At 40.2% G+C, this 25,513-nt stretch overlaps 2 protein-coding genes across 5 annotated transcripts in view; one reads left to right on the forward strand and one right to left on the reverse strand.

Annotated features, from left to right (window-relative positions):
- Positions 1-1,932: 1,932 nt before the first annotated feature.
- The window catches only part of LIMS2 (LIM zinc finger domain containing 2), a 31,427-nt gene continuing 7,846 nt past the window's right edge, over positions 1,933-25,513 (reverse strand). For all 3 annotated transcript variants that reach the window (XM_027464492.3, XM_005029776.6, XM_072042459.1), the window contains exons 2-10: positions 21,622-21,781; positions 20,762-20,828; positions 20,216-20,336; positions 9,722-9,871; positions 8,734-8,884; positions 7,828-7,920; positions 6,935-6,983; positions 6,673-6,748; positions 1,933-5,907 (exon numbers count right to left, since the gene is read on the reverse strand). In XM_027464492.3, coding sequence (XP_027320293.1) covers positions 5,760-5,907; positions 6,673-6,748; positions 6,935-6,983; positions 7,828-7,920; positions 8,734-8,884; positions 9,722-9,871; positions 20,216-20,336; positions 20,762-20,828; positions 21,622-21,781 — 1,015 coding nt within the window. In that variant the 3' untranslated portion in view covers positions 1,933-5,759. The remainder of the gene's footprint in view (positions 5,908-6,672; positions 6,749-6,934; positions 6,984-7,827; positions 7,921-8,733; positions 8,885-9,721; positions 9,872-20,215; positions 20,337-20,761; positions 20,829-21,621; positions 21,782-25,513) is intronic.
- On the forward strand, positions 11,564-19,763 carry GPR17 (G protein-coupled receptor 17). Of its 2 annotated transcripts, XM_021278816.4 has the most exons (3): positions 11,564-11,971; positions 13,695-13,856; positions 16,453-19,763. In XM_021278816.4, exon 3 carries the CDS (start codon positions 16,487-16,489, stop codon positions 17,519-17,521), a length of 1,035 nt encoding a protein of 344 aa, XP_021134491.3. In that variant the 5' UTR covers positions 11,564-11,971; positions 13,695-13,856; positions 16,453-16,486; the 3' UTR covers positions 17,522-19,763. The 2 variants fall into 2 exon arrangements, with proteins under 2 accessions (XP_021134491.3, XP_005029831.3); XM_005029774.6 differs by lacking the exon at positions 13,695-13,856 and having other exon boundaries at positions 11,565-11,971.

The raw sequence follows: 25,513 nt of genomic DNA on the forward strand, positions 1-25,513 counted from the left end.
TACTAGAAGAAAAATTATTTTAAAAATATTAATCTTGCTGATCAGTTTTCTGATCACACACTGAATTTGAACTGTGCTGCTGAAATATTACCACAAGAAAAGCTCCACAGAGCATGTGCTTTCAAATATCTTCAGTGCTTCTCTTTCTTAGGTGTAGTGTTAGAATTCCATTCAGTCTTTGGATTCAGAGAACATTTAGCTCTATTTTAATCTAATACTCCAGATCTCCTCCATTTTCAAAGAGAGAGACACATTAACAGATTTTTTTTTCTTTTTGGAGAGAAGAGCCCCCTTAGTTTCCTACACTCTTACCAAATGCATAATTTGCAAATAAAGGTAACATCTTTTCCTTCCTACTGGAAATTCTAAAAGTGGATAAATGCCCTTTAGTATAAGGATAATAGGACACCCTGAAAGGCAAAATAATGTTTTTCATCCTTTTACCACTAAATTATGTACCGAAGTTACAGCAGACTATGACAACCATTTACTGTCACGATATAAATGTCACTCCTGTGTGATGCTAAATTAGTGGGCTGTCCACTAGTTTATCACTGCCTTGGTTAAAATAAGTAGTTTTCTTTGTCCAACAATTCATAAAACACTCAGAAACTAACAATTGCTTTCTACTCTTCAATTTCTATTAAGCATAAACTCTGAAATGGATCTGGATTTTGTCTATTAAGCATAAACTCTGAAATGGATCTGGATTTTGGGCCCATTACTTCTATTCAGTTGCTCCTGTTTCAAGTTATAGATATGCTTAGTCAGTGCAAATTAGAACTGAAGAACTCAGTGTAACAGACATCTGTTGAAAGAGGCATATTTCTACTATATGGCAATGTCCTCAGCTTGGAGTTATGCAGACACTCATTCACAAGACAAGAATAGTAGAAAAGATCAAGCGAAATTAAAGCTGTTTCCTGCTTCAGGCACTGAGTGGTAATTTGATTCAGTGCTTGTTCACAGACCTTAGTAAAAACACAGCATTGGACCGTCAGGAACCAGAGCACATAAAGCATATGTACCGCAGTGACAGTAAGCCTGTCACTATATAGATGCTCACCCCACCAGAGAACAAGCACCCATTCCTCAGTGACAACCCCTCCTTTGCGTATGGTGAAACATGGACATGTCTTAAAGCATTTACACCAAGTTCCTTGAGACATGATCTGGCAGCACTGGAAAAGCAGCTCTGCTAGATCTCTCACTAATTTGCCAATGTATGCACAATGGTTCCCTTGTTTCCTCAGATATGTGTGTGTGCAATTCAAACGCTAAAGGGAGTTTTGTACATGCATGGCAGGGAAGAGCCCCATCCTCTTTGTGCATATAAATGAGTGCCACACTTGTCAGATAGTTGATCATTTTGCAAACAATTAGGTATTCCTGCTGTAATGTCCATTGCTGGCAGTGGACACTTTTAGGACTAATGACTTTTGAGTTGTTTTGTCATCTTATGTCTGATCTGACTGTAAGTGAGAAGCATTCAATACTTCACCTGTACAAAAAAGAAATTTTGCATCCAAAATGTATTGTTTCTGGTTTTTAAATAAACTCTGAAGAAAATCAACCACAATGTCTTTTTCAACACGTAAAGTGAGTATTCACTCCAGATCGATGCAACTTAAACCGTCCACTACAGTCTGTAAATGATCATAGCACCTCATCTACTTTTCATATATGCAATACAAATTGTATGGCAGTATGGCATAACCTCGAAGAAAATGATATCCCTTTTCTGCATATCTTCATCAATTAACACATCACCATTGAAGCAACACATCCAAAACGTAAATTCAACACAACATTGAATCAGATCTGGGCAATCCTCAGAGCTCCTCATGATGTGTAATGCTCCATTGGTCAGCACTGCAATTGTAAATGTACTATATGCAAATTGGTTTACTTTTCTCTGTGTGTGTGCACAGATTTAAAACGTATTACAATTAACTTTATTACAAGAACACAAACAGGTATAGTATTACAGTATTTCAATCCACAGTCACATGTTAGGTTAGACAGTATAAGCAATGTGTGATAAAACGAGAGCTCCACACTGTGCAGAATCTACACTTATCATCAAGGCCTGAACCACGACTAATAGCTGCTAATTCCTTTACTCAGTCTGTGGCATCCTTAGCACTTCATGGTGCTTTACAGACTAGTGCAACTGCATTTATTACGTTTGTCTGCAACCTATTCCTTCACCATCGAACCACTGATTTAACAGCGTCAGTCACATCATCTAATACAAAACACACAACATCTAGAAGCTCTCTGTACAGAAGGCTGAACATTTGCCTACATTGCACAGACTGTTGTGAGAATAAAGGCTGGGATGCAAACCCTAGATAGCAGATTAGTTTGCCATAAAGAAAGATAGCAAGTGATTAACATACCCTTTTAATACAAATAAGCTTCACATGCTGTGATTTTTAAAAGCATAACCATTTTCAAGTGTAGTCAGTGAATATTAGTCATTGTAATTCAGTATAAATATGAATGTAAACTATAAATGTATATAATGAGACAACAGCTTTTAGTCAGTATACACTTCTGAGCCAAATTCAGCCTTGATATAAATTTATGCTCTCCAGTGGTATGACACCTAGGATGAATTTGGTCAGAATGTCTATTTACAGCAATGAAAAAAGCATGCAGCTTATTTCCGACCAAGACCTTGCCTTTATTTAAAAAAAGTAATGTCAGCCTGTCAACACACTAGGCAGAATTTTAAAGTCTGCATTACCTTCTACTTATTTTCTAAAAAACTAGACTCAAAAAGGTAGAGGGAAGATGCACTTCTTTGAAGTATTTATAATTATTTGTCCTACTCCCTCAATTCCACTATCTCACAAAAGGTACAGCAACGTTAATTATTCCATCTCTGCACATGGCAGGATAAGACAGGTAATTGTGAAAAAATAATAATTTAAGAGATGCTATCAGATCGTCACAATATGCTACTTACAGAGATCAATGGCTATGATGATTTTTCCCTCCACTAATTTTGAGAAATGCTCTGAAGGGCAAAATCCAAATTGTAAAGAACTGAACAGCTTATGAAAGAAAATGATATCAATCAACTATCCTTTGAATGCTGAAGCATATTTGGTCTACTGAATTTCTAACATGAGACAAAGTGAGAGCACACACTAAATCTCTACTCGCAGTAGTGATTCCATTTGCCTCTACATGCATGCATTTTCCATTGCTGAACTTGAGTGGCCACTAAAAGAGTATTTCCTACTGCCAGCTAGTTAAACAGCCATTCTGCATTTACCAGTAAACACACAGCTTTGTGTTCCTCCACCATTTTCCCAGGAAGCTGAAGACACACAGCTGCTCAGATTTGGCATTAGGTGTGGCCTGTGACTAAGGTTACCGGAACAGACCTCCACGCTTTATGCTGAGAAGAATCTGCATAACATAGTGAATTGCACCTACATCAGAAGTTTTGCACTTTACTGTGTCAACCAAATGCCAAAGAAGAGGCTTACAAAACCAGTCTTTTCAGTGGCCACATACTACTGCACTAAAAGACATGCTGTTCTTTGTGCCCTTAACTAAAAGACCATTTAAAGGCTAGTGAGAGAACAGGGACAAGTCACATGTTCTCCTAAAGCAGTGACAAAAGCAGCTACTATTAGTGTAATCTGCAGTGCACATTGGTCAGAAGACAACGCAGGAGTTCTACCATCAGATTAAAGCCTATCCCCTCATCAGTGTTACAGTGGATGCAGTATACCCCAGTTAAGAGCTTATGGTAAATTAAGACAACAAAAAAGCAAAGCAGCTGAAGGAAATTGAATTAGGAAAGCCAGTATCTACGAGATGGTGGGATTCTTACCTGCACAGAGTTAAGCAGGATTTCTCACCACTGCTATGACATATCGCTGGTGCAGTTTCATGGGTAGTGGCTACAGCCTGCATGTTAACAGCTATCAGTGCTTTAGCTATCACCTTGTGTAGATCCATTCTGAGCAGAGTATGATGGCACTGAAGGCTATTCTAAGGCAGCTTATTGCCCCCAAGGCAGTTGCGGCTCACACATGCCAAAAGTTAGGAAGCTTTAATTTCTTGCTAACTAATTCACCTGGGGCTGCAGGATGCTGCCAAGGCCCACCTGCTTTGTTCGTTTGACCTACTAAACGATACGCTTTTTGGCAGATTTAAGTCACATGTGGGACAGCAGTCCTCCAGTGCCTTCTATCCTGTTCACTTTGCAAAAAGGGCAGATAGTCTCCAAATATTCATGGAAAGGGATTCTTAGGTTGCTCAGCTAAGTTCAGCAAAGGAAACCACAGGACATACCACCAAAGGTCTCAGTAGCTCACAGGTGGACTCAGAACAGCTCTGCTGATGGCTCACCACTAAAGAAGTACTGAGAATGTTCAAGACCAGTACATTTCTCAGCACCTTAGGTTGTACTAGCAGAGGCAGTAGGACCACTGAAATTGCACCAGCGATAGGGAAAACTATGGAGCAGAAAGAAACTAGGAAGGAAAACAGTACTCTTAAGAGGTACAGATAGAGGTCTGAGGTCCTCTCTTTAAGTACGCTCAGATCTTAAGAAGAAAGTTGACAGGTAACTCTTACTTGATTGAAAAAATTTAAGAAAAATATTTATTTTTTTCTCCATAAAATTGCATTTGCTATCAACTCTAAATATTAGAAATTCTGTCATGTAACTCTGCTTTCTGTATAGTGACCTAAGAGTATATTTTTGCCTTTCAAATAAAGTGAGAAGGACTGGATTTGAAACTGAAGCACTTAAATTAATACCATATTATAAACTGAATTTCACAAAAATTTTTTGCAAAAGAACAACTACAGCTTTAGCCACACTGCCTCAAAAAACGTCAGCTGTGTCAGTGGACAGGACATGCTTTGTGTTGACCACTGGAAGCTCTGGTACCCATGATGTAGTAGAGAACAGACTGAGAAAAATGTAGTGTCAGTTTCTCAAAAAAAAAATTGTCCTTTTCCATAGCCACCTCCTCCTAATGGAGAGCCCACTATTTTGAAGAGGCTGACTTGGTAACTGCAATCCTGTTACTGTTGAACAGGGAAGCAGCAAAGAAAACTTCTTCAGCTTGGTCCTGAGTCAGACAAGTAGGCAACATAGATGCCATCGAGTACAATAACTATTGGCTCCTGGGCTTAGTCAGTAAACCTACAAACCAGAAGCATGGTACAGCATCCATATATGCTCAGGAGGAATCTGGACAATGCCTACTGCATCTTGCATGTAACAAGGAGTGACAGCTTTCAGAGAATTTGCCTGGATATTAAAAAAAAAAAAAAAAGTCTTCACCCAGGGTAAGAAGAGAAATATTTATATTTTAACCCCCTCCAAAAAAAAGAACAAACCACATATTTCTTCCACCCCAACTCTCACCCAGTATTTCCAAATTCTTTAGACTATAGAGGACTGGAAAGAGAAGTACAGTTCAGTTGAGGAAGGAAAGATTGTGTACAGCTCAACAAAGGCAAAAAAAAAGTTATTAGCAAATTAATAACCAGCCTGTAAACTGCTCTTTGTGCAAGTGTTAATAGAAAATTGCTTGAGAAAAGGGATAGTAAAGATGCAAGCCACATTACCAGAAGCAGGGGAAGGTACTACTTATCTTTGGTTTCACTTGTTCTTAGTTCTTTCACTTGTTCTTAGTTCACTTGTTCTCTCTGAAGTCAATAGCTGCTGTGAGCAGCATCTTACGACTGTAAGAGTACAGTCACTAGGCTGACAGACCTGTTTAAGCAGAGTTTAAATCCAGAGCTTTGGGGTGTGCCTTCTTGGATGCCAGCTCCGACAATTTCTTCAGGCGTTTCTTCAGCTCCAGTGGGAATTTCTCATAGCATTTCTTGCATACAGGCTTCATGTCAAACTCCACAAATTTATTCCTTTAATGGAAAGAACAGAGGGCTATTAAAGCACTATTTTCAAACTATATCCCTGACTAAATTAAGTCTTCATGCATCTACATAAATGCAGCTGCTTGCTTTCTACTGCATTTGTAAAACACCTCACCTCCTTGTCTGGTCATGCAAGTATAAAGATCAGATTTTAATCATGGAATGAGGGCCTTTAGTATTGCTAGCTTAATAAGGAGCAAGATTTTGCTATGCATTTGTACTTAACAGCCTAGAATAACAATGTTATCTTGGAATGGAAATGGAAATGGAAAGGTCCCCTTTGTGATGAATTAGAGCTCCTTCATGTGCAAGACCGGTAGGGCCAATCCAGCATAGCAGGTTAAGGGGTTTGAATGTGAGAAAATAAAATGTAGGATCACTTTGTTTTCTATTCCTCTTCTACATATTTGGGTAACTATTCTGAAAGAAAATGTTATGTTAATCTAAGCAATTGCAAGTACTGTCAGTGACGGGAGCATACAGACTTAGGAACCATGGAAGCTACAGGTATTTAGAGCTTTTCAATCTTCTCACAGAACAGCTTCTTCCTTCATGAACAGATGGAAAATAAAGTAGAGAATACATTGAGTCCCAGTTCTGTTGCAGTTCTGAAATCCAAGGGATTGAAAATACCCACTCCCACAGAGAAAAACATCACTGCTCAGTGGGTCATTGCCCTTCAGAGGGGCACTGGCTCATGGCACCCCCAAGCTGATACCCTGCCTCAGGGGCAAACTATAAACACTGACTTACTTCAGTGTAAGCTTGATGTTGCAGGTGGAGCAGGAGAAGCAATTCACACACCAGGCCTTGTTAAGAGCTGATACCACTGCAAAAGCAAAAGCACAGAATAAAAGGAAACTGCCAGATTATTTGAATTCAGATTTGTATCCAAATTCAAATGAGGCCAGATGTGTAAAGAAACACTGGTGCCTTGCAACTGTGGGATTGCAACAGCTGCACTAACAAATAGAAAAGGGACAGCGACCCAAAACAAGTAGGGAACAAATCTTACCATCTCCCTCTATCACGTGGCTGCAGTTGTAGCAGACGTCGCCAAAGAGCTGCACAGCAAAAGAAATAAGAACAGGAACTCATGTTACTGACTACTCATGCTCCCCAAATCACACAGCTGGTGGGAACACTAAATTCTACCTAGTGAATTACCAGACATTGCAGTGGCCCCCAAATATAGCAATTTAAGTCTTCTGAATAACTTTTCATACACTTGCCAAATTTTCTATGTTCATTTGGATCTCATACTACTAAATACTACAAGACCTTTTTTGTTGATGCCTCACACTCTACCACTGTTATGTGATCTTAAAGTCCTGTACATGGGACAATTTGAGTATTACAGGATCTGTAAAGTATGATACTCGTTAAAGACAAACATCTCCTGATGTTACACTGTAAACACCAAAACAAAACCTAGAGCTACTTTCAAAAACGTAACACTTATCTCTTACAAAAGAAAGAGACTAACGAATCTGAGAGAAGAAAATAACAAATTCATAGCTGCCCACTGTCATCATACAGAAAAAATACATTTGTATTGACTGGTGAAACATACTTTTCTTACATGTTAGGCAGCACAACAAAAATCTCAGGCCCACAGAAGTCAGTAATTAACAAAGAAGTCCATACAAATAGCTTCGGAGTAGAATTAAAGGGATTTTAATTGCTACCTATAGTCAGTATTTCTTCTCTCAATGGAACAAAAAAAGTCAAACTCCACAAGACATTTCTATTCTGTTCTCAATATCACTTTTCACATCTACCAAGAAAACCTATTTTTTTTTCAGTTAAATCTCATTAGTTTCTTAATGCTATGTGCCTCTACAAATTGAGATTAAAAAGCATTTGGCAGCCAGAGTGTGTGCCCACAGAATAGATGGCAGAGTTTACCTGGTTATAATGAGTTTCACAATAAGCCAGTCCTTTTTTCTCGTAGTGTCGGTGCCCCAAGAATGGCTTCTCACATTTGGCACAAACAAAATGCTGTGAAAGAAAAATGACACTCAGTGGCGAGCAATATGACTTTTCTATCACCAGGGAAAAATTTGCATAGGTACTGTTCTGGCTGCAAATCATAGCTCAGTAGAGGAGACTTAATGATTTAATAAAACTGGGACTGGAAATTATGAGAGTGAGAAGAAAGAGGAAATATTTAGTCTGTTATTAGTAACTAAGAATTACATTAAAGATAAGTAGAACACTTGCTGAAAGGGAATCACATTGTGTCAATACTGACAGACTTGTGAAATACTATCTTGCTTGTTTCAGAGAAAAGAAACAGGAACATAAAATAGGGTTGGTATGAATGCAGTCCAAATAAGCAGTAGCATCTATCTCACAGTTCAGCCTTGGGAGGTTTGTCACCAAAAACATAAATCAATACAAAACTTCAGAGCAAACTGAGACAACTCAGCTGAAAGTTATAGAAAAAATGACCTGAAAAGGTGAGAATTGCACTGCTTTTGCCTACATTACAAATTCTAACATTGTAACAAACCTTCTAACTAGGGGTGGAAAGAATGTATGTTAGTATATCCAAGTAAGTAACTATTTAAATTTGTTAGTAAGTAAACCCTATTTTGTGAACCATATTCTGCAGGAAGTTTTGCAGTGCAATTCTGATGAACCTGCTATACTCATTCACTCACATAAGGTGAAGACAATCTGAAATATAAGCAATTGCTTCCTGTCTAATTCTTATGTTACACATCATGTAATCATCTACAGCTTCCAAACAGTGCTAGTCCTCTTCCAAAATGGTTCCTGAAGGACATTTCAGATTCAGAGAAGCCTCACCTCAACATGCCATTGCTTTCCCAGAGCATTGACCACTCGTCCCTCAATGGGCCTGCGGCACGCTCCACAGATGGGGATTCCCATCTTGTCATGGCAGGGCAGGCAATACAGTTCTCCCTTCAGTTCCCGGGCCTCAGCCGTCAACTCCTTCCTGAAAACACAAATGCGTCCCTGAAGTAAGAACACCAAGTGAAGCTCCTTAAAGCCTGAGATGATACCTTGGAAGACTAAGCTTGAAAGTTAATATATTTTGGCAATGTTCATGCTGTAAATACTACATCATTAAATTCAGCTAGTGAAATACAGCTATTGTTGACTGTTTTTTTTCTAAATTTTCTTTCTCAGGTTGCTAGATAAGAGAACACACATGGAGTATCATGTTTCCAGCTAGATACTCTGGCAGAAATAATGAGGTGCACTCACATGCAATGATATTGTGTCACACAAAGACTCAAGTTTCTTTGAATGGGATAGCTCAGGTAAAAGGACTATTCCAGCAGTGGTCAGCAGCAACCAATTTACTTTATTCCTCAGCACTGTTACCCATACAAGGGTAGTACAAAGCTCTCTGAGAAGTATCTTATGTCAGACAGGTATCAGCATGATAATAATAGACTGTGCCAGAAGATAGACACACCTCTCCAAGTCTTTTTTTTTCCACCTATCCAGAAATGCAAAATGGAACTATTTTGAGTAGACTGGTAGCAGCTATCTTTGTACAGCACTTTGATTATAATCTGCACACAGCCTTTGATGTAAGTTCACACCAAGGAACTGTTATCATTTTCACTACAGGACAGAAGAACAACAAACAGAAAAATAAAACTGCAGTTCTGGCCTTTCCCAATGTCTTCATATTTTCTCAAATAATTTCTGTTTGTTCAACAATGTGAAGGCAGCAAAGTTTAGGCCTTGGAAAGGGCTGCATTGCTGACTGTACTGTTTGTCTCTCTTCTTTGTCGTCGGGGTTTAGAATACAAAAACATACCCACAGTGAGTGCAGTTGAAGTGATCTGGATGGTAGGAATCGTTCCTAAACATCAGCGGCTGCTCATCAATTATCAGATGGCACTTCTGACAGATGTACTTGCCCAAGCCCTTAGCTTTTTCACGGTTATGGCATGGCCTGCACAGATGCCTGGTTAACAGAGGAAAGAAAGAAAACATCAGGACATTCTTCCTCCTAAAAAAAATGTATACTGCATGCTGTAAGATGTACTTTATGTAACAGGAGAAATATCTTCTGAGGTAAGACTGAACATCGTTTAGTTTAGTATCCTGTCTGTCACACCAGTTGCACAGAAAATAATATGCAGATAGAACAGTCTCCAAGCTATATTTCCTCAGAACACTCCTCCAACAGTCCCTGACTTATATACCATATCATAGATGTTCTACATCTACCGTCACCTGACAGTTTTCCAGGTAGTCCTTCCAGCTCTTCTAGATCCAATCCTTTCTGAGAGGTGGACAAGGAAAGGTGGCAACATCCTCTCTCTGTTAATAACTATGGCATCCAGCCATATCAGAGGCATTACAGGACTGGGGGAAGGGGAGGGGGGAAAGTTGAGGAATGATAATTAAAAACTATTAAACCACAGCACATTGCTTGAATGCCTTTACCATGGCTGAGTTCCTTAGTTTTCAATAGCTCGGACAAACAAGAAGCTATTGAATCCTAGCTCCTCTGTCCTAAGTTTTAATAAAAAAAAGAACTATGCAGTTTTAAGTGGCAAACGTAACTGTTTCCATCTCTTGTTCTAAAACATTATAAGCACAGCCCTGAATAGGCAGATAAGCCGAATTTGTGGCAGTAAAACTTGGGGAAAGGCATAAAAGGGACTTTGGTAAAGGCTGAAGGAATCTAGCAGTTTTATCTCAATTGCTTAGAAGCTCAGGGAAGAAACTGTTTGGTTTATTTGCCTACCGCTCTAGCAGCAATGCTGCAGGCTGGGAAGAGTTTATGGTAAAACAAAAATGAGAGAGGAATGAGTTCTGCTGGTTTCACAATCACAAAACAGAGATCCTGCTTACTTCCTTTCACAGTATCACTATGAGAAACTCTGAGCACTACAGGTCATTCTCAACAGACACCAAACAAAAGGAAAAGTTCAATTGGAAAGGGCGGATTTATGGCTGAGATGGTGGGTTCACTGCAGGGCCCCTTCCAAAATTCTCGTATGATGAATCCCTTACCCTTAGATCTGTAAAATGGGGATCAGGATACAACACAGATGTTGTTGTGAGACGTCAAACATTTGTGACCCTCAGCTGGCAGGCGCCTGTCTAAGTGCTAAGTATCATTATTATTCTCTCCAAATCTGAGCCCTCCTGTCAGCAAGAGTTTCTCTCCAGGGCTGGAACTACTGTCTGCCCAGACGGAGTCCAGAAAAAGCAGACAGCATCCCATTATAAGGAAACATGCAGCTGTGCTCATCTCAGCATAAAGGCATCAATTTTATTCGGCACTGTCAAATGGAGCGTAATTATATGGGGCAGGACATAGGGACCCTGAAGCAAGTGTCCTGAAAGAGCCCCCTCTCCTTCAGCTGAATAAGGTGCCTTCACCCATTTGCACTGATAAACCATTATCAACCCCTCCTCGTTCACAAACCCTCTCAGCCGCCCCATAGACCCTCCTCTATTGCAAGCAAAGGGAAGTGTTGGACAGGCTGAGCTGTTACCATAGCAGCCGCCCCTCTCCCTCTCCCTCTCTGCACTCCCACCATTATGGAATTATCCCATTCTGAAATGTCCTGTTGTGTCTATTAATACCCGACTTCCCCCAAACAATACTTCTCTCCACCCTCCTAAAATAATCAGGGGACTCCAAGAAGTCTGTGTTAAAGGCTGGGAGTTCAGTACTAGCCATTGTAGCTACCACAGGAGCACCATGAACACTGGAATATTCATACAGTATATTCATATCTGTAGCAGCAGCAGCAAACCCCATGCCAAGGGCTCAGCTGGGAAGAAGACTGCTCTTCAGTGCAGGGGTGTCCTCTCCCCTGCTCTGTTGTGTGACTGAGCTGATAACGCACTATCAGAGCTAGAAGGACACTATATAGAGGGGCTCCCTTCTCCACCCTCAGCAACTCTGCAACTCTGTGCTCTTTTTGGATCATCTCCTTGTTTCACCACTGCTGCTTCTTTTTGGTTTGCTGCCATCAGAAGGAGTTCCCTGAGATTTTCCCCAGAAGGACCCTATACTCCACCCATAGGACTGCACTGTAAAGAGGTAAGAGACAAACTTCTGTTAGCAGAATAATGAAGGAACTTTCCTAGTGGCATTAGTTTTAGCTGGTGTCAGCGAGGTGGAAAGACACACATGGAGAGCCTGATGAATGTAATTGAAATGTTTGAAACTAAGAACAGGCAGCGTCTTTTCAGGTTCAAATAATAACATCACTGCTCCAAAACATAAAACTTCTCAAATTTCTGTATTTCATGTCCATCCGTTTGTGCCTGGAAAACTGACAGTTACATGGTGTGCCCTGCACACTCTGCCACTGCTTTGATGCTTATAAGGAACTAATATTTCAGCTGAAGGGGGGGAGGCTCAGCAGAGAGTGGTTTTCAGGAGAATAATATCAGTCAGAACTGGACTATTTCTAACGAAAAGTACTTTCACTGAAAGATAGGAGACACTCTAATTTGAGAAAACACTACAACCGTAAACATACAACGCCACAAACTGGCATATTCCCAAAGCAGAAACTGCTCTAGCTGAGCATGGGAATAGTGATTTCTGAAATCCACCACAAACCTCAACATATACTTCACACTTACCTGCAGTGGACACTGTAACAGAATCTCCAAATTAGCTAGGGAAATAACATATGGTAAGCTAATTGTTTTTTTCTGTTTATTAATTGTTGCATTAATAATAGGTAGAACATCTGTTAAAAAAGGTAACCATGTTGTATCTACCCTGACAGCCTTGTGGATTTTTTCTTGCTTATTTCTGAGCTGAAGAGAAAGAGGCACAGAAAATCTGGTCAGTGTGCTTGCATTTCAAATGAGAAGTGACATTCCTCTCACAGCTCAGTCCTGGGAGGCCTGGGATAATGGCTTACTCCAGAATAGTGCTCTGTTCAGCAACACGTAAATCACTTCATATTCACACAACACCAAGGGTGCAAGCGGACAATGAGCCAGACTCCTAAAGAAGTGTTCTGTCTGTGGAGTCAAAGCCTCTTGCACTATGCTATGTACCTTAGCACAAACTACACATTCTAGGCCGTTTGGGAAAGTTGCTAGTTTGCTGTCAGCACTCATATAGACGAGTACAACAGGTTTTCTAGGACTGAAGAGTACGTATTTTTGTAGGCATAACAAGCAAACAAGAAAGAAAAAGCCTAACAAGTAAACAGTTATTTAAATTGATAGGATGGAATCAAGCAAAACAAAAATGCAGCTTTAAATAACAGTAAAGGGCTTTCTACAGTCTGCAACTACAAATACATAAAAACTTTTCTTTGTATATTTGTAGTTGTCATTTTTGTAATTATTTTTGTAAAGTTGCAGCTTTCTGTTGAAAACCACACAATTCTAAATATAAGCTCAATAATTAATTCTCACATCACATCAGCAAATTATCACTAGCAAAACTTTTTTCTGTTCTAGTGAAGTACAACATCACGATTTTCTATGTCAACAAACAGAAATGTAAAGAAAATAAAAAAACGTGATATAAATTCCTTTCTAACTCAAAACCTACACAAAATCAGAAAGAGACCCTCTTCTCTTTTCTACAGTTTTGAACAGGCAATGAAAAATATCTTCCTTCACCTTCATCTAAAAAGTAAATAAGGTAACAGCAGCCTTCATGTGAAGGCACTCGCTTGCAGGAGACAGAACCAATTTAAATTTTATTATCTGCTCTAAGACTCCCCCTTCTTGCCACTGGCACACTGGGCTTCTAGATAGTCTAACATTCTCCCTTCTCCTCCACCCCACAGTATTTTGCAGTGAAAACATGTCCAGATAGAAATCAATGGCAGAGTCAACACTGACATCACCGAGGAAAAACCCCTGACTTAAATGCCTTGGCTATTCCAGAGCCTGCACTGACAGCTAGCTGAATCTGAATTCCAGAGATCCTCCTCAGGAAACAAGCTCAAGTAAGAACATGGTTGATGTATCAGGCTGCTAAACCCCTAGCATCTACCTTCTGACCAGGGAATACTGCTTTCCTGAACTGATTTAAATGACTGTCATCAAGGCGAGCGACATCCCTGTCATTTCCCCTCACTTCAGCTATTTCAGCTGGTCTAGGCCAACATTTCCTGCTTTTTCAATGGTGTCACAAACCCTATAAAGAGTAATACTTAACCATCAGACCACCTCATCACTGACAAGTGTGTATGTATGTACAAAGACCACTTCATTACATTGTTTACACATGAAAAATAAATAAAGAAAGAAGATAGGTACCACTGTAGATTAACAGCCAGTAAAGGCATACTTCTTTGCTATGCAATATAAAAATACATATTTAAACTAATTCCATCCAGACGGGACAAGTATTTGAGCATACAACTTTAGTAACACATAGAAACCACAAACACTTGCATTCAAAAAATACTTGCAGGGGCTCCTCTGCAACCCCCAGGAAATTCACACAGAAAACAGCAACAGTGAGTTTTCTTTTTTGTACGTGGAAGTAGCAGGAACTGCATAGTAGAAGACGTCACATATTTTTATAAAATGAAATGTTCCCTGGAAAAAAAGTCATCTTTGCACATGCACTTCTAGTGATGCCAAGCTAATAAGTGGTTGCCTTCTCTAGGACTATGAACTAGCACACAACCAGCAGTAGGTAGTAATAACCCAGAGTCAAACCTAGTCTTTTCTGTGCCACAAACATACAGTGCAGCTAGGCAGTGCCTGGAGTAAGAAGGCCCCTCTGTGGCCATGTGAAGAAATTTCATTTTCTAAATTTTCTTTGTTCTCCCTTCTGTTGACTTTTGTCTCTTCAACTCTGAACTAAGCAAAGTGGTCCAGCACATTCATTTCTAACTACTGTAGTTTTCTGCCCACCTGAAAGTGACAGCAGCCGAACAAAAGTCATTAATTACTTTTTCCAATATACTGGTCTGTTCTAATCACCCATTTCAGTTCCTCCATCAGCCACCAATATCCTAATTGTAAATTCTACTGGCAAGTTGGATGCATTGTCTAATACCTTGGATCAGCTGTCTAATGATATAAGATTTCAGCACATAGCACAGCTTTTGCCCAAGACTACATACTCTAGGTAATGATGTCAGCCACCATCTTAAAATGTCAGTCTCAGCAGAGGAAAATGGAGCAGACCGATCTTAAAGAAAAAACATTTTCATGGGTGCCAAAGGTGTCAGAGAAACAACAGAAACTTTATTGCTTCCCTAGGCAAAGCAGATACTCAAGCCAACGGAAATTCTTTCTGTCTGTAGCTTTCACTACTTCAGTGTTTTTAATAATGCTTTTCCAATACTGTTGTATTTGCCACTCCTTTGATGACTGCTAAAAAAGTACACAGAAACAGGAAGCTGGAGTACAACATTGCCTCAGCTTTTTTCAGCTTCCTTAGTTACTTATCCTTTGAATATGAATTGAATATTATGGAGCAATGGTCAATCAGCACAACATACAACAGTGAGCTCAATGGAGGTATTGCTGTGGATACAGCAACACATCTGAGGAATCCAAGAAACAGGCAGTGCTGGGAAGTCAGACTGCCTGCATTGCCCTACCACCTGCACTGACAGATGAGAAATATACAAAAAGCCCTGGGTAGGTGCTCAGAAAAATCTAATCGCCTTTTGTTGATGCTGTTCAGGACCCTGCAGACACCAGGGAGACTGGCAAAGTTGAGCCCAATTTTACCACGCTCCAACTTGGAAAAGCTCCTGGATAAGCTACAGTGGAGCTCAGGCTTTGAGGGAGAAAGAGAGAAAGTTATGCTGGGAGAAGAAGAAAGCTGTAAGGGAAGGATGGCACTTTGACAGTAACTGGCAGCATGGGCATTACAAGTAATCTTTTCTGAATCAATGCAGTGCTTTTTGCTGTTCAAATGAGATGCTGCGACCCACCCAAAAAGTTTCCCTTTATATTGGTTCTCAGTGTGCTTGCCACAAATACAGGACATCAGACTTAAATAATTGTCATCAAAGATTTTCAGGAAACCTGCTTTTTTCCTTTTTTTTTTTTTCTTTTTCTTTTTTATAGCAATACCTGACCTGTCTTCTACTCCTTTTATGAACAGGACTGTTGCAGGTCACCTTACAACAGGTGTGTGTTCAGAAAAGCTGATTCATTAGGATCTCTTCAGTCCTAAATCAGTCTTTCAAATTAAACAGAGCAAGTACTTTCTAGCTAGACATGCAGAACCCACTTCTACTTTTCCATTAACCAGATACATAAGCATGTGACTATTACTCAGCTGATCTCAGCACAGGCTGGTGACAAGCTCATAACCAGCTAGCTAGCTCTTTATGGTTGCTTCTTCAACAGGAATTAATGGGCTGGAATACCAGCTGAGCAGGAGGTATTCAGAATTTTTATATAAATGATTAAACTCAAACTGACATGATCTATAAAATATCTGTATCAGCAAACATGAGACATCACTGCTTTCCAAGTGTTTTGTTGCGTTATGTTCTCCCTCTCCCCTCCTTCTCCCCTCCTACCCCCTGAACCAGGCTTTTTTGTAATATATTGTCTCAATTCCTTCAGGTTTTTCTTTTGTACTTCAAAACTGCGGTGAAAAATGAATGGCCCAGCAGATCCCTCAAGCTTACTTTTCAACTGCTCAAATCAATCAAACTTCTCTTTGGAAGCTTCAGAGCAATGTGGCAAAGAGACACACCTTGAGAACATACTTTTTGCCACTTTCTACTTCCTAGACTTCATCTTGGCTTTTGTTGGCAACGCCCTGGCTCTTTGGCTCTTCATCCGGGACCAGAAGTCTGGCACACCTGCCAACATTTTCCTGATGCATCTTGCAGTGGCAGACCTGTCGTTTGTGCTGGTGCTTCCCACCCGCCTGGTGTACCATTTCTCCGGTAATCATTGGCCATTTGGCGAGATCCCGTGCAGACTCACTGGCTTCCTTTTTTACCTCAACATGTATGCCAGTATCTACTTCCTCATGTGCATCAGCGTTGACCGTTTCCTAGCCATTGTGCATCCTGTGAAGTCCATCAAGCTTCGCAGGTCCCTTTATGCCCATTTGGCATGTGCATTTCTATGGGTCATAGTTGGTGTTGCAATGGCACCTCTGCTGCTCAGCATGCAGACAGTAGAGATGAACAACACAACCATCTGCCTGCAGCTCTACAGAGAAAAGGCATCACGTCATGCTCTTGTGTCCTTAGCAGTTGCATTCACTTTCCCATTTGTTACCACAGTGACCTGCTACTTACTAATCATCAGAAGCCTCAAGAGTGGGAACAGAGTTGAGACACACCTGAAGGAAAAAGCTATCAAAATGATCATCATGGTCCTAATGATCTTCATGATCTGTTTTGTACCTTATCATGTCAACCGCTACATTTATATTCTCCATTACAACGGGACCAAAACTTCCTGTGAAACGCAGCGCGTGCTAGCACTCAGTAACCGTATCACTTCCTGCCTCACGAGTCTGAACGGTGCCTTTGACCCAGTCATGTACTTTTTTGTAGCTGAGAAATTCCGTGATGCTTTGTGCAACCTGTTTTGTGGTAAAAAGACTGTAATATTGCATCAAACGTATGAGGGTAAGACAAATGAAAGCTCGCTAAGTGCTAAATCTGAGCTGTGACTTTTACCGCTGCTTCAACATGAGAACATTGCTCCACCAAAATCAGCAGAGAGTGCAGATATGCAGCATGACAGTCTACCCAAAGTGAAGCTCACTCCTGAGGAGGGAAGTTCCGTCATTTTAATGGAACTAAAATTAGTAAAAACCCCTCTGACAACTGAGATCACATGCTCCTGTCCTAGTGAAACTGCAAACACAAGTACAGTCCTACTGATTTCCAAGATGTGAAATTCATGGCTAAACACTTCAGAATAAGGAAGGGAGCAAAGAGGCTCTTAAATGGACAGCTTCTTTTTTCAAAAGGACTTAATTCCCAAAGCATTCAGCAACGACTCTTCCTATGCACAATGCATACAGCCTACTTTGGAATTGTACCAGCAGTAGAGACCCATTCCTGAAGTAGATCTGCCTGAAAAGAGAGCGTGCTTGCACATTTTGTTCAAGTTGCAAATTCAAAGTGTTTATACATCACAGATAGAAAACTGGTACTAAGTCATGGCAATAAAAAAGCAAAATATTGCAACGCTCCCAACCAGGACTGGAATTCAGATAGTACTCACAATTTTTTAACTGCTTCCCAGCATTCAGAGTTGGAGATGAGCTCTAAGATTCACACTACTACTTCTATCTGCCCTCTGCCATGGCCCCATGTCTTCAGACAGAAGCCAGGCAACATTCACTACACCTTATCTTTTATGTAGCTCCATGCAAAACATCAGATGTCTTGATAACACTCAAACTGAAAAATGGAAGAAGGCAGTTTAGGAACACAGCATTCACCTTTACTAGAATCATAGAATCATAGAATATCCTGAGTTGGAAGGGACCCTTAAGGATCATCAAGTCCAACTCTTGACACCGCACAGGTCTACCCAAGTTCAGACCATGTGACTAAGTGCACAGTCCAATCTCTTCTTAAATTCAGTCAGGCTCGGTGCAGTGACCACTTCCCTGGGGAGCCTGTTCCAGTGTGCAACCACTCTCTCTGTGAAGAACCCCTTCCTGATGTCCAGCCTAAACTTCCCCTGCCTCAGCTTAACCCCGTTCCCGCGGGTCCTGTCGCTGGTGTTAATGGAGAAAAGGTCTCCTGCCTCTCGACACCCCCTTACGAGGAAGTTGTAGACTGCGATGAGGTCTCCCCTCAGCCTCCTCTTCTCCAGGCTGAACAGGCCCAGTGCCCTCAGCCGTTCCTCGTACGTCTTCCCCTCCTACTACATACTATGAACTTGTGTCTTTAAAATGGTGAAGGTGAAGAAAAGCAAATATAGGAAAAAATGATAGAATCATTTAGGTAGGAAAAGACCTTCAAGATCAAGTCCAATCATCGACCTGACCTACCAAGTCTCATCACAAAAGGACGTCCCTTAGCGCTACATCCACATGCCTCTTAAATACCTCCAGTGTAATGAAGTCCCATGTGCCCAAAGGAGATCCTTACCTTTGAGGTGTTTTACATTTATTTAATTTCTGCAATTTATCTAGAAAGACTATTTATTCACTGCAGGTAAAGTAGGGATTACCTTAACTAGCCTCACTGATATAAATTGCATCCAGTGGAATACATCTGGGAATGACAAGTACATCAGACAAGACCAGGTACAATGAGAAAGTGGAAAAAGGACCTATGAGTTTCTGATAGTATTTACTAGCAGAAAGTTTCTATGCTCTAGTGATAAATGTTCGCAGAAATTACGATAGGTGAATTATATTTTGGACAAACACATACCTAGGCGCACACATCCCTCTCCTATGCTTTTAGGAACAAGCTACTTACCATTTTAGGTTTGGTCCATAAATTATGAAACCAAACCTACTTTTTCTTTCGTGAATTGTTTCAATCCTAGCTGCTTTCCTAAAAACACCCAGGAACTCTCCTAGGTGGTATGACAACAGCACAAATTCTAACAAGCTAAGGTGTCAAAAGAAAATCTATTATGCCCAACTCTAAAAACTAAGGCACAGAAGTTGCATGCAGGATTGGACAGAAAAGGGATTGAGGAAATCCCACTGCACAGGATACAAATACAGAACCTTTACCTCCCCAGCATTCAGCTAGTGACAATATAAACTCCAGGAAACTAGTAAGCTTTGTCCAAGACATATGACAGCCAGAAATTAACTGTGAATTGTGCAACACTGGGTGCTATCTGCTAGAGAGTTTTGTTTTCTTAGATTTGTTTTTGTACAGGCTTCCATGTTTTTAGTTTCTTACTTCTAAATTAAATGCATTAATCAACCTCGAGACCTGTTTTTATGTTTCTGTATATGTAAAATGAATAGTTTCTGAAGACCAGTAGAATCTTATGCTGAATATGCTTTGATGTAACCCTCATGTTATTCTCTTGGACTTTTGCTATGCCTTGATTTGCTGCTCTGCAGCTTACTTGACAAATAGCCTACCCAGCATCACATAATCCCTTTTTCCCACTTGCTACCTGACCTATAATTCCTTTATTTTCCAGAGCCTATCCACTTGCTACTAAAATTTGAATTTCTGCTTTCTATGCATTTCATTGAATGAAGAACACTATTCTTCATTCCATTTCCCATCTCCTAACAAGCTACTCCTTATAGCATCTCTTCTACCTTTTCAAGCTTTACCTCCCAGTATACAGTCAACCGAACACTCTCCACATCTCACTACTGTATTGACAACATAGTGACACAACTTCCAGAGCTCCTGCTCTATCTTACCTGCCAGCATTCTTCACAAAACCCAGGTCAGCAAGTGCTACATCACAGAGCTCACAGCGGAAACACTCTGGGTGCCAGTTATTGTTCATTGCCTTGATAACACGCCCAATGATGAACTCACCTACAAAAGAAAAGCAACACCTTGAGATGCAGGCAGAAAACAGTTTTATCAAAAATGTACCACCTTTCATAATTCTCCCCTTTTGAATCCACAAGAACTGCTACATTCTAACTTCAGAAAAAATAATTCTTCCCACAGTCCCAAATTTGGGGATGCCCCAAATCACTGCTGATGATATGTTTTGTTTCTCTCCAGAGTTTCTGCTCCTTAAAATGACTCCAACAATCCCAGCCCAGGGCTGGACAGCACTCAGAGATGGAAGGTTTGCACTGCCCTGTAGCTGTTACTCCATGGTGTTGACAAGGATGCGTATGCTGCAAGGTAGACGCTGCTAAAAGAAGGGCCACTCGCCCCTAACCTTGAGGTTAGCTGTAGTAAATCCATAGCTGGATGAGGCTACACAGATCTGTATTTGGACACCTTACCACATTCCCCACAGCAAGGAGCAAACAGCATCTGAAAGTCATGCTCGCAGTACTTCCGACCTTCAAACTGTAAACAAAAGAGAGAAGTAGTCCTCATGAATAAGTGAACCACGTTCAGTTCAAATAGTTCAGCATGATTTTCCATTGAAATGATTAATTGGTCAAGGTAAGTCACATTTTAGAGTTCTAGTCTCCCTTCTCACCTGTTTTTAAACTCCCAAGTTTTTTCTTAAGGCAACATCCAGATACAGTTTCAGCCTTTTAGTGAATTCATTTAGCAAACAGTTAAATCAATAGCAATGCTCTTACGAAAAAAAAAACAAAAATCTTGAGGTGTCCCAAGATCTTTTCCTAGACTTTTCTTTTTTTTTGTTTCCTCTTTAAATCATGTATTTGGAAGTACTCTTCCTGCATGAGACATACCCACAGCAAATTAAAAATGCAGCACATTTAAAATAATGTATTATTCAAAATATATGCTTGCACAGATTCTCCAAAAATATTTAAACTTTGTTTTTAAATGGGTTCACCAATGTCAGTTGCCAGTTGGAAAAGTTTGTTACAAAATATCTGGAAATAAACACAAAAAATCACTTGAGTCTAATGAAATATTAAGAAATATTTAGTGTTTTCTTTTTGATATGTCTCTTATGCAGAGAGCAAACAAAGTTTTTGTTGTTACTGATGAACAGAAGGAGTATTTAAGAAAAAAGAAAAATAAAGAAACTAAGTTGGAAATCCCTCAAAAAAATATTAACATAGAGGAAAGATGAGAATTCTTATTTCTGCCACAATTTTCACCTAATTCCTTGCCTTACTGATGATACTTCTCTTCTCTTACACACAGTCTATGACCTCACCTCATAAAAAAGTCCATCTGGGAACTGACGAAAGCACTGAGCACAGACAAAGCAGTTTTCATGATAGAGCTCCCCATTGCTGTTCACAATCCTCTCGGCAGGATCAAATCGAGTCTGGCAGCGTTCACATACTGCATTTGCAAGAGCATCAGACATATTACTGGAATAAAGACAAGAGGAAGAACATGAGCAAGCCACAAGCTAACCACGAGTATACTTACACCATCGAAGTTTCCCCAACATCTAGAAACACAACATTTCCATCGCTTTAAACTCCCTTTTACACAAAAAAAAAATAACAATGAGCAAGTCAATTCAGCACTGACATCAGTTAGGAATAATGTTCTTGCGACTCACACAGGGTGGCCAGCTCCCTTGTGGCTAAATGAACTCATGTAGCAGAGATATCTATTGCACACTTTTGGCTGCTTCACCAGTCTTTCACCCCATTATGTCATCCTCATACCAAATATCCACAATTTAAAACAAACCAGTAGTTCTGCGAGCAGCAAATCCAATAAATCCTGAATTCTCAGGATTTCTGGTCTCAGGACGCACACTTGTCAGATTTTCTAACGTGTAGTAAGCATCAACCTCCCACTACAGTCTCCCCTTCACTGTGGGAATTAACAGGGTCTTTCCCCTCTACCAAGCAGCTTATGTACATAAGGTACATTTTACATACAAGATGCATTGAAAAATAATTACATACAATGTCTCTGTCTTCCTGACAAATTAGTTGAAACTGTCAAAGGGTTAAAAATGTCTGTAAAGAAAGTCACCCCCCTGACTGGCTTGGCAAGTATAAGTAACATCAGCTTTTTTTCCTCAGAAAGCAAGGCTAAAAACAAACCAAAACAAAACAAGCACCTCACTTCCAAATCATGCAAAAGCCTGTTTCATCTTTCTCCCCTAAAACGTGGAATCAACCTAACATTTTCCAAAGAGATTTTCACATTTGCCACCATGGTAATCGAAGTTCTCTATATAATAAGAGAACGTAGGTTTAAAATCCTGTATCTCGTGTCCAAAACAGGATGGAAAAAACTATGATAAGGAAAGAGTCTCAGTTGCTTGTTTCGATACAATCCTTTCTTTAACCATTGGAAAGACAGCAATTTTATAGGCAAAGGAATACATGTAAATAATTTTCAGCACATTAAAGATCTCAGAAATATTTTGCAGTAGTTTTCCTGAACCACGATATACAATTTATGTATATACAATAAAAGATGGCTTGGTTTAAAGGCTTTTATTTTTCTTTATTTTAATGTCATAGAATTTATTTTCACGTACTAAGCTATTTAAATGGTTTACTTTTGCACACCTAGAGGTCAGAACCATCCTTGCTCAAGATGTGATAAGTTACTGTAGCAAAAAGCTGCATTTCCATTGTTAGAGCTATTCTACAACCTGACCTTCTGCTTTCCACATCTGTCTACGAAGAGCAGTAATTCAAAAACCATGTCCTAGCTGCAGCAATTCTCCTTCCTCCGGTCAGAGGCATCCCTACAAACACACGCTGCCATTCGTATGCCAGCGCTTTGGGCTCTGAGCACCACTGGAAGGAGCAGGCAGTGGGGCCGGCAGCAGGGCTGGCAGCAGGGCAGACCTTGCTCCTGCCTCCGCAGCTCCCAGGGTGACAAGGAGCAAGGAGCTGGCCATCATTTCACATATGGAGTGCCAATTTAGGAGAAAGCTGTTAGAACTTGTTTCCTTACTGCAATAGGAAGGAGCTTTAAAAAATGGACATGCTCCGGAATTAGGGACCAGCAGGAAATCCTGGAACTTTATAAACTACAGACCGTGGGTTAAAGAAACATTTTATCCTGCCAGAGTAGCAGAAGATTAGGTCAACACAAAAATATCAGTGCTTGCACCAAAGCTGAGAGATTGTGCCTCTGATCTCATCGGCTTACTCTCAATTGCCACTCTTCAGTTAAATCATGCACCAAGTATGCAACAGTACTTGAAATTACAACCTCCCGAGCTAATCCTGCTTCTGTCTTGAAGATTTTGATGCCTGAATTCCAAGCCTTGAGCTAGCCAAAAGCCATGATTAAGACAATTTCACATTTACATCAGTGAAAAAGTTACTCTGGGATATGGGAGAAAACGGAGCAAATCTCAGTGAGTCGCACAGTAAGCCCTAACTTCTAAACAATGTAACATCTGGACAGTTCTAATTCAGAGCACTTCTACGATCCAGTTTACCGCACTGCTGCAGAAACACTTGTGACAGTAGCACAGGGAGGGAATGAGCAACACCAAAAACTTCCTTTCGGTGGTGGTGCCAAGCATGAACACAGAAGTTTGAATTCCTGTGACAATCTTAAGACACTGAGATACGAGTCCTTCCCACAAAAGACAGCCGCCACTGTTCAAAGCTTCTTGCGTTCTATTTGCTCACCAATTTTTTGCAACACAGCGAAATATAAAATCCTCTTCTGTTTTAACAATAAGCGGGTGACACAAAGACAGGAAGGGCTTTAGAACATGACCAGCTCAGCATCCTGAGGCTCTCCCGTCCGGTGTAAACCCAACAAAATAGCAGTGCTCAACAGCACGCCTTCTCATCTCTTATCAGGACGCGCCTTACCTTTAACTAATTCTCTTGGTTAAAATGATGACTTTACAGGAACCAGATAGTGACCATTATAATTAGGAGAGGGTTTCTCACGCTTTGACTTCTCAGAAATATTAGTTGTAAAGTATCAGCATTGCTGGCAAGTTCCAAAAGAAAAATCATTGTATGAAGCAGAAGTTTATTAGAAGACCTATTCTGTGCTGACGCTACAGTTACTGTAGAAAGATTTGAAAGCATTCTACCTTCTTAGATCACTGAAGTGAATATGGATTTATTTTCCACAAACAGCTTCGGACATCTTTTGTCTGTCAAATGCCATGTTCTTATATCACATTCTCTTCTAGATTCTGGAAGCTGGGCCTGTATTACTTCCGTAAAAAAAGGTTGGATTTAACCACCAAGACAACTGGTTAAAATGCTCCAGATTCTATAATGTTACCTTCTTTTTCACACATTTGTCCCCAGGGATGCAGCACTGGTGAGAAGCTGAAAGAAAGGGTTTGTGCTTGGCCATAACGCTGGGGGAGCTGGGCAGCAGTCAGTGGGTGCTGAGCAGCTGCACTGCGCATCACCTCCTTTGTGTGTTCTTTCATCGTCGTTATTGTCAGTATTATCTTCCCTTCTTTTTTTTCTGTCCTATTAAACTGTCTTTATCTCAACCCAGAAGCATTTTACCCTTTTTGGCCAGGTTAAACCACAACACCAAGAAACGTCATGTGTCTGTATCAGGGAGCCAGCAGCTGAGAGAAAAACTGGAGCACTCCAGGCTCCTTCCCATCCTCCTGGCATGGCTGAGCATTTGGGGCTTTAAGTCCTTAATGGTGACAAAGACCAAAGGAAAAAAAATAATATTTACTGGGACAATACCAGGCTATGATTCATTTCACAGATAACAACCAATAAAAAAAATAAGAAGGAGGAAGTGTATCAGGTCACGAACTGCTGAAAAATAGCCCTTAGCTACACTTATCACTCTTTCGAAATCTTTGCTCTGTGGTTGACATTTATCTGGATACATTTTTCAAACTAGCTCAATTTCTTTACGGTTATTATTAATAGGTTATGCGATTTTCAAAATTCAAAGTATTTTTATTAAAATTTAAAATGATTTTTTTAAACATGTCCTAAAATATTGGAGGAAAAAAAAAGCATTCCCATGTATTAAATGTGTGATATGCTGTATATTTGATAACCTGAGCAGAGTTCAATATTTTCAGAATTTCTCCTTCTGCCTTTCAGCATATCTTCTTGACTGCACAGCCCCCAACCTCCCAATGAAATAAACATTATATAAATATATTATAA

Source organism: Anas platyrhynchos, chromosome 9, assembly GCF_047663525.1.
Source record: "Anas platyrhynchos isolate ZD024472 breed Pekin duck chromosome 9, IASCAAS_PekinDuck_T2T, whole genome shotgun sequence".
In the NCBI taxonomy this organism is placed as follows: Eukaryota; Metazoa; Chordata; class Aves; order Anseriformes; family Anatidae; genus Anas; species Anas platyrhynchos.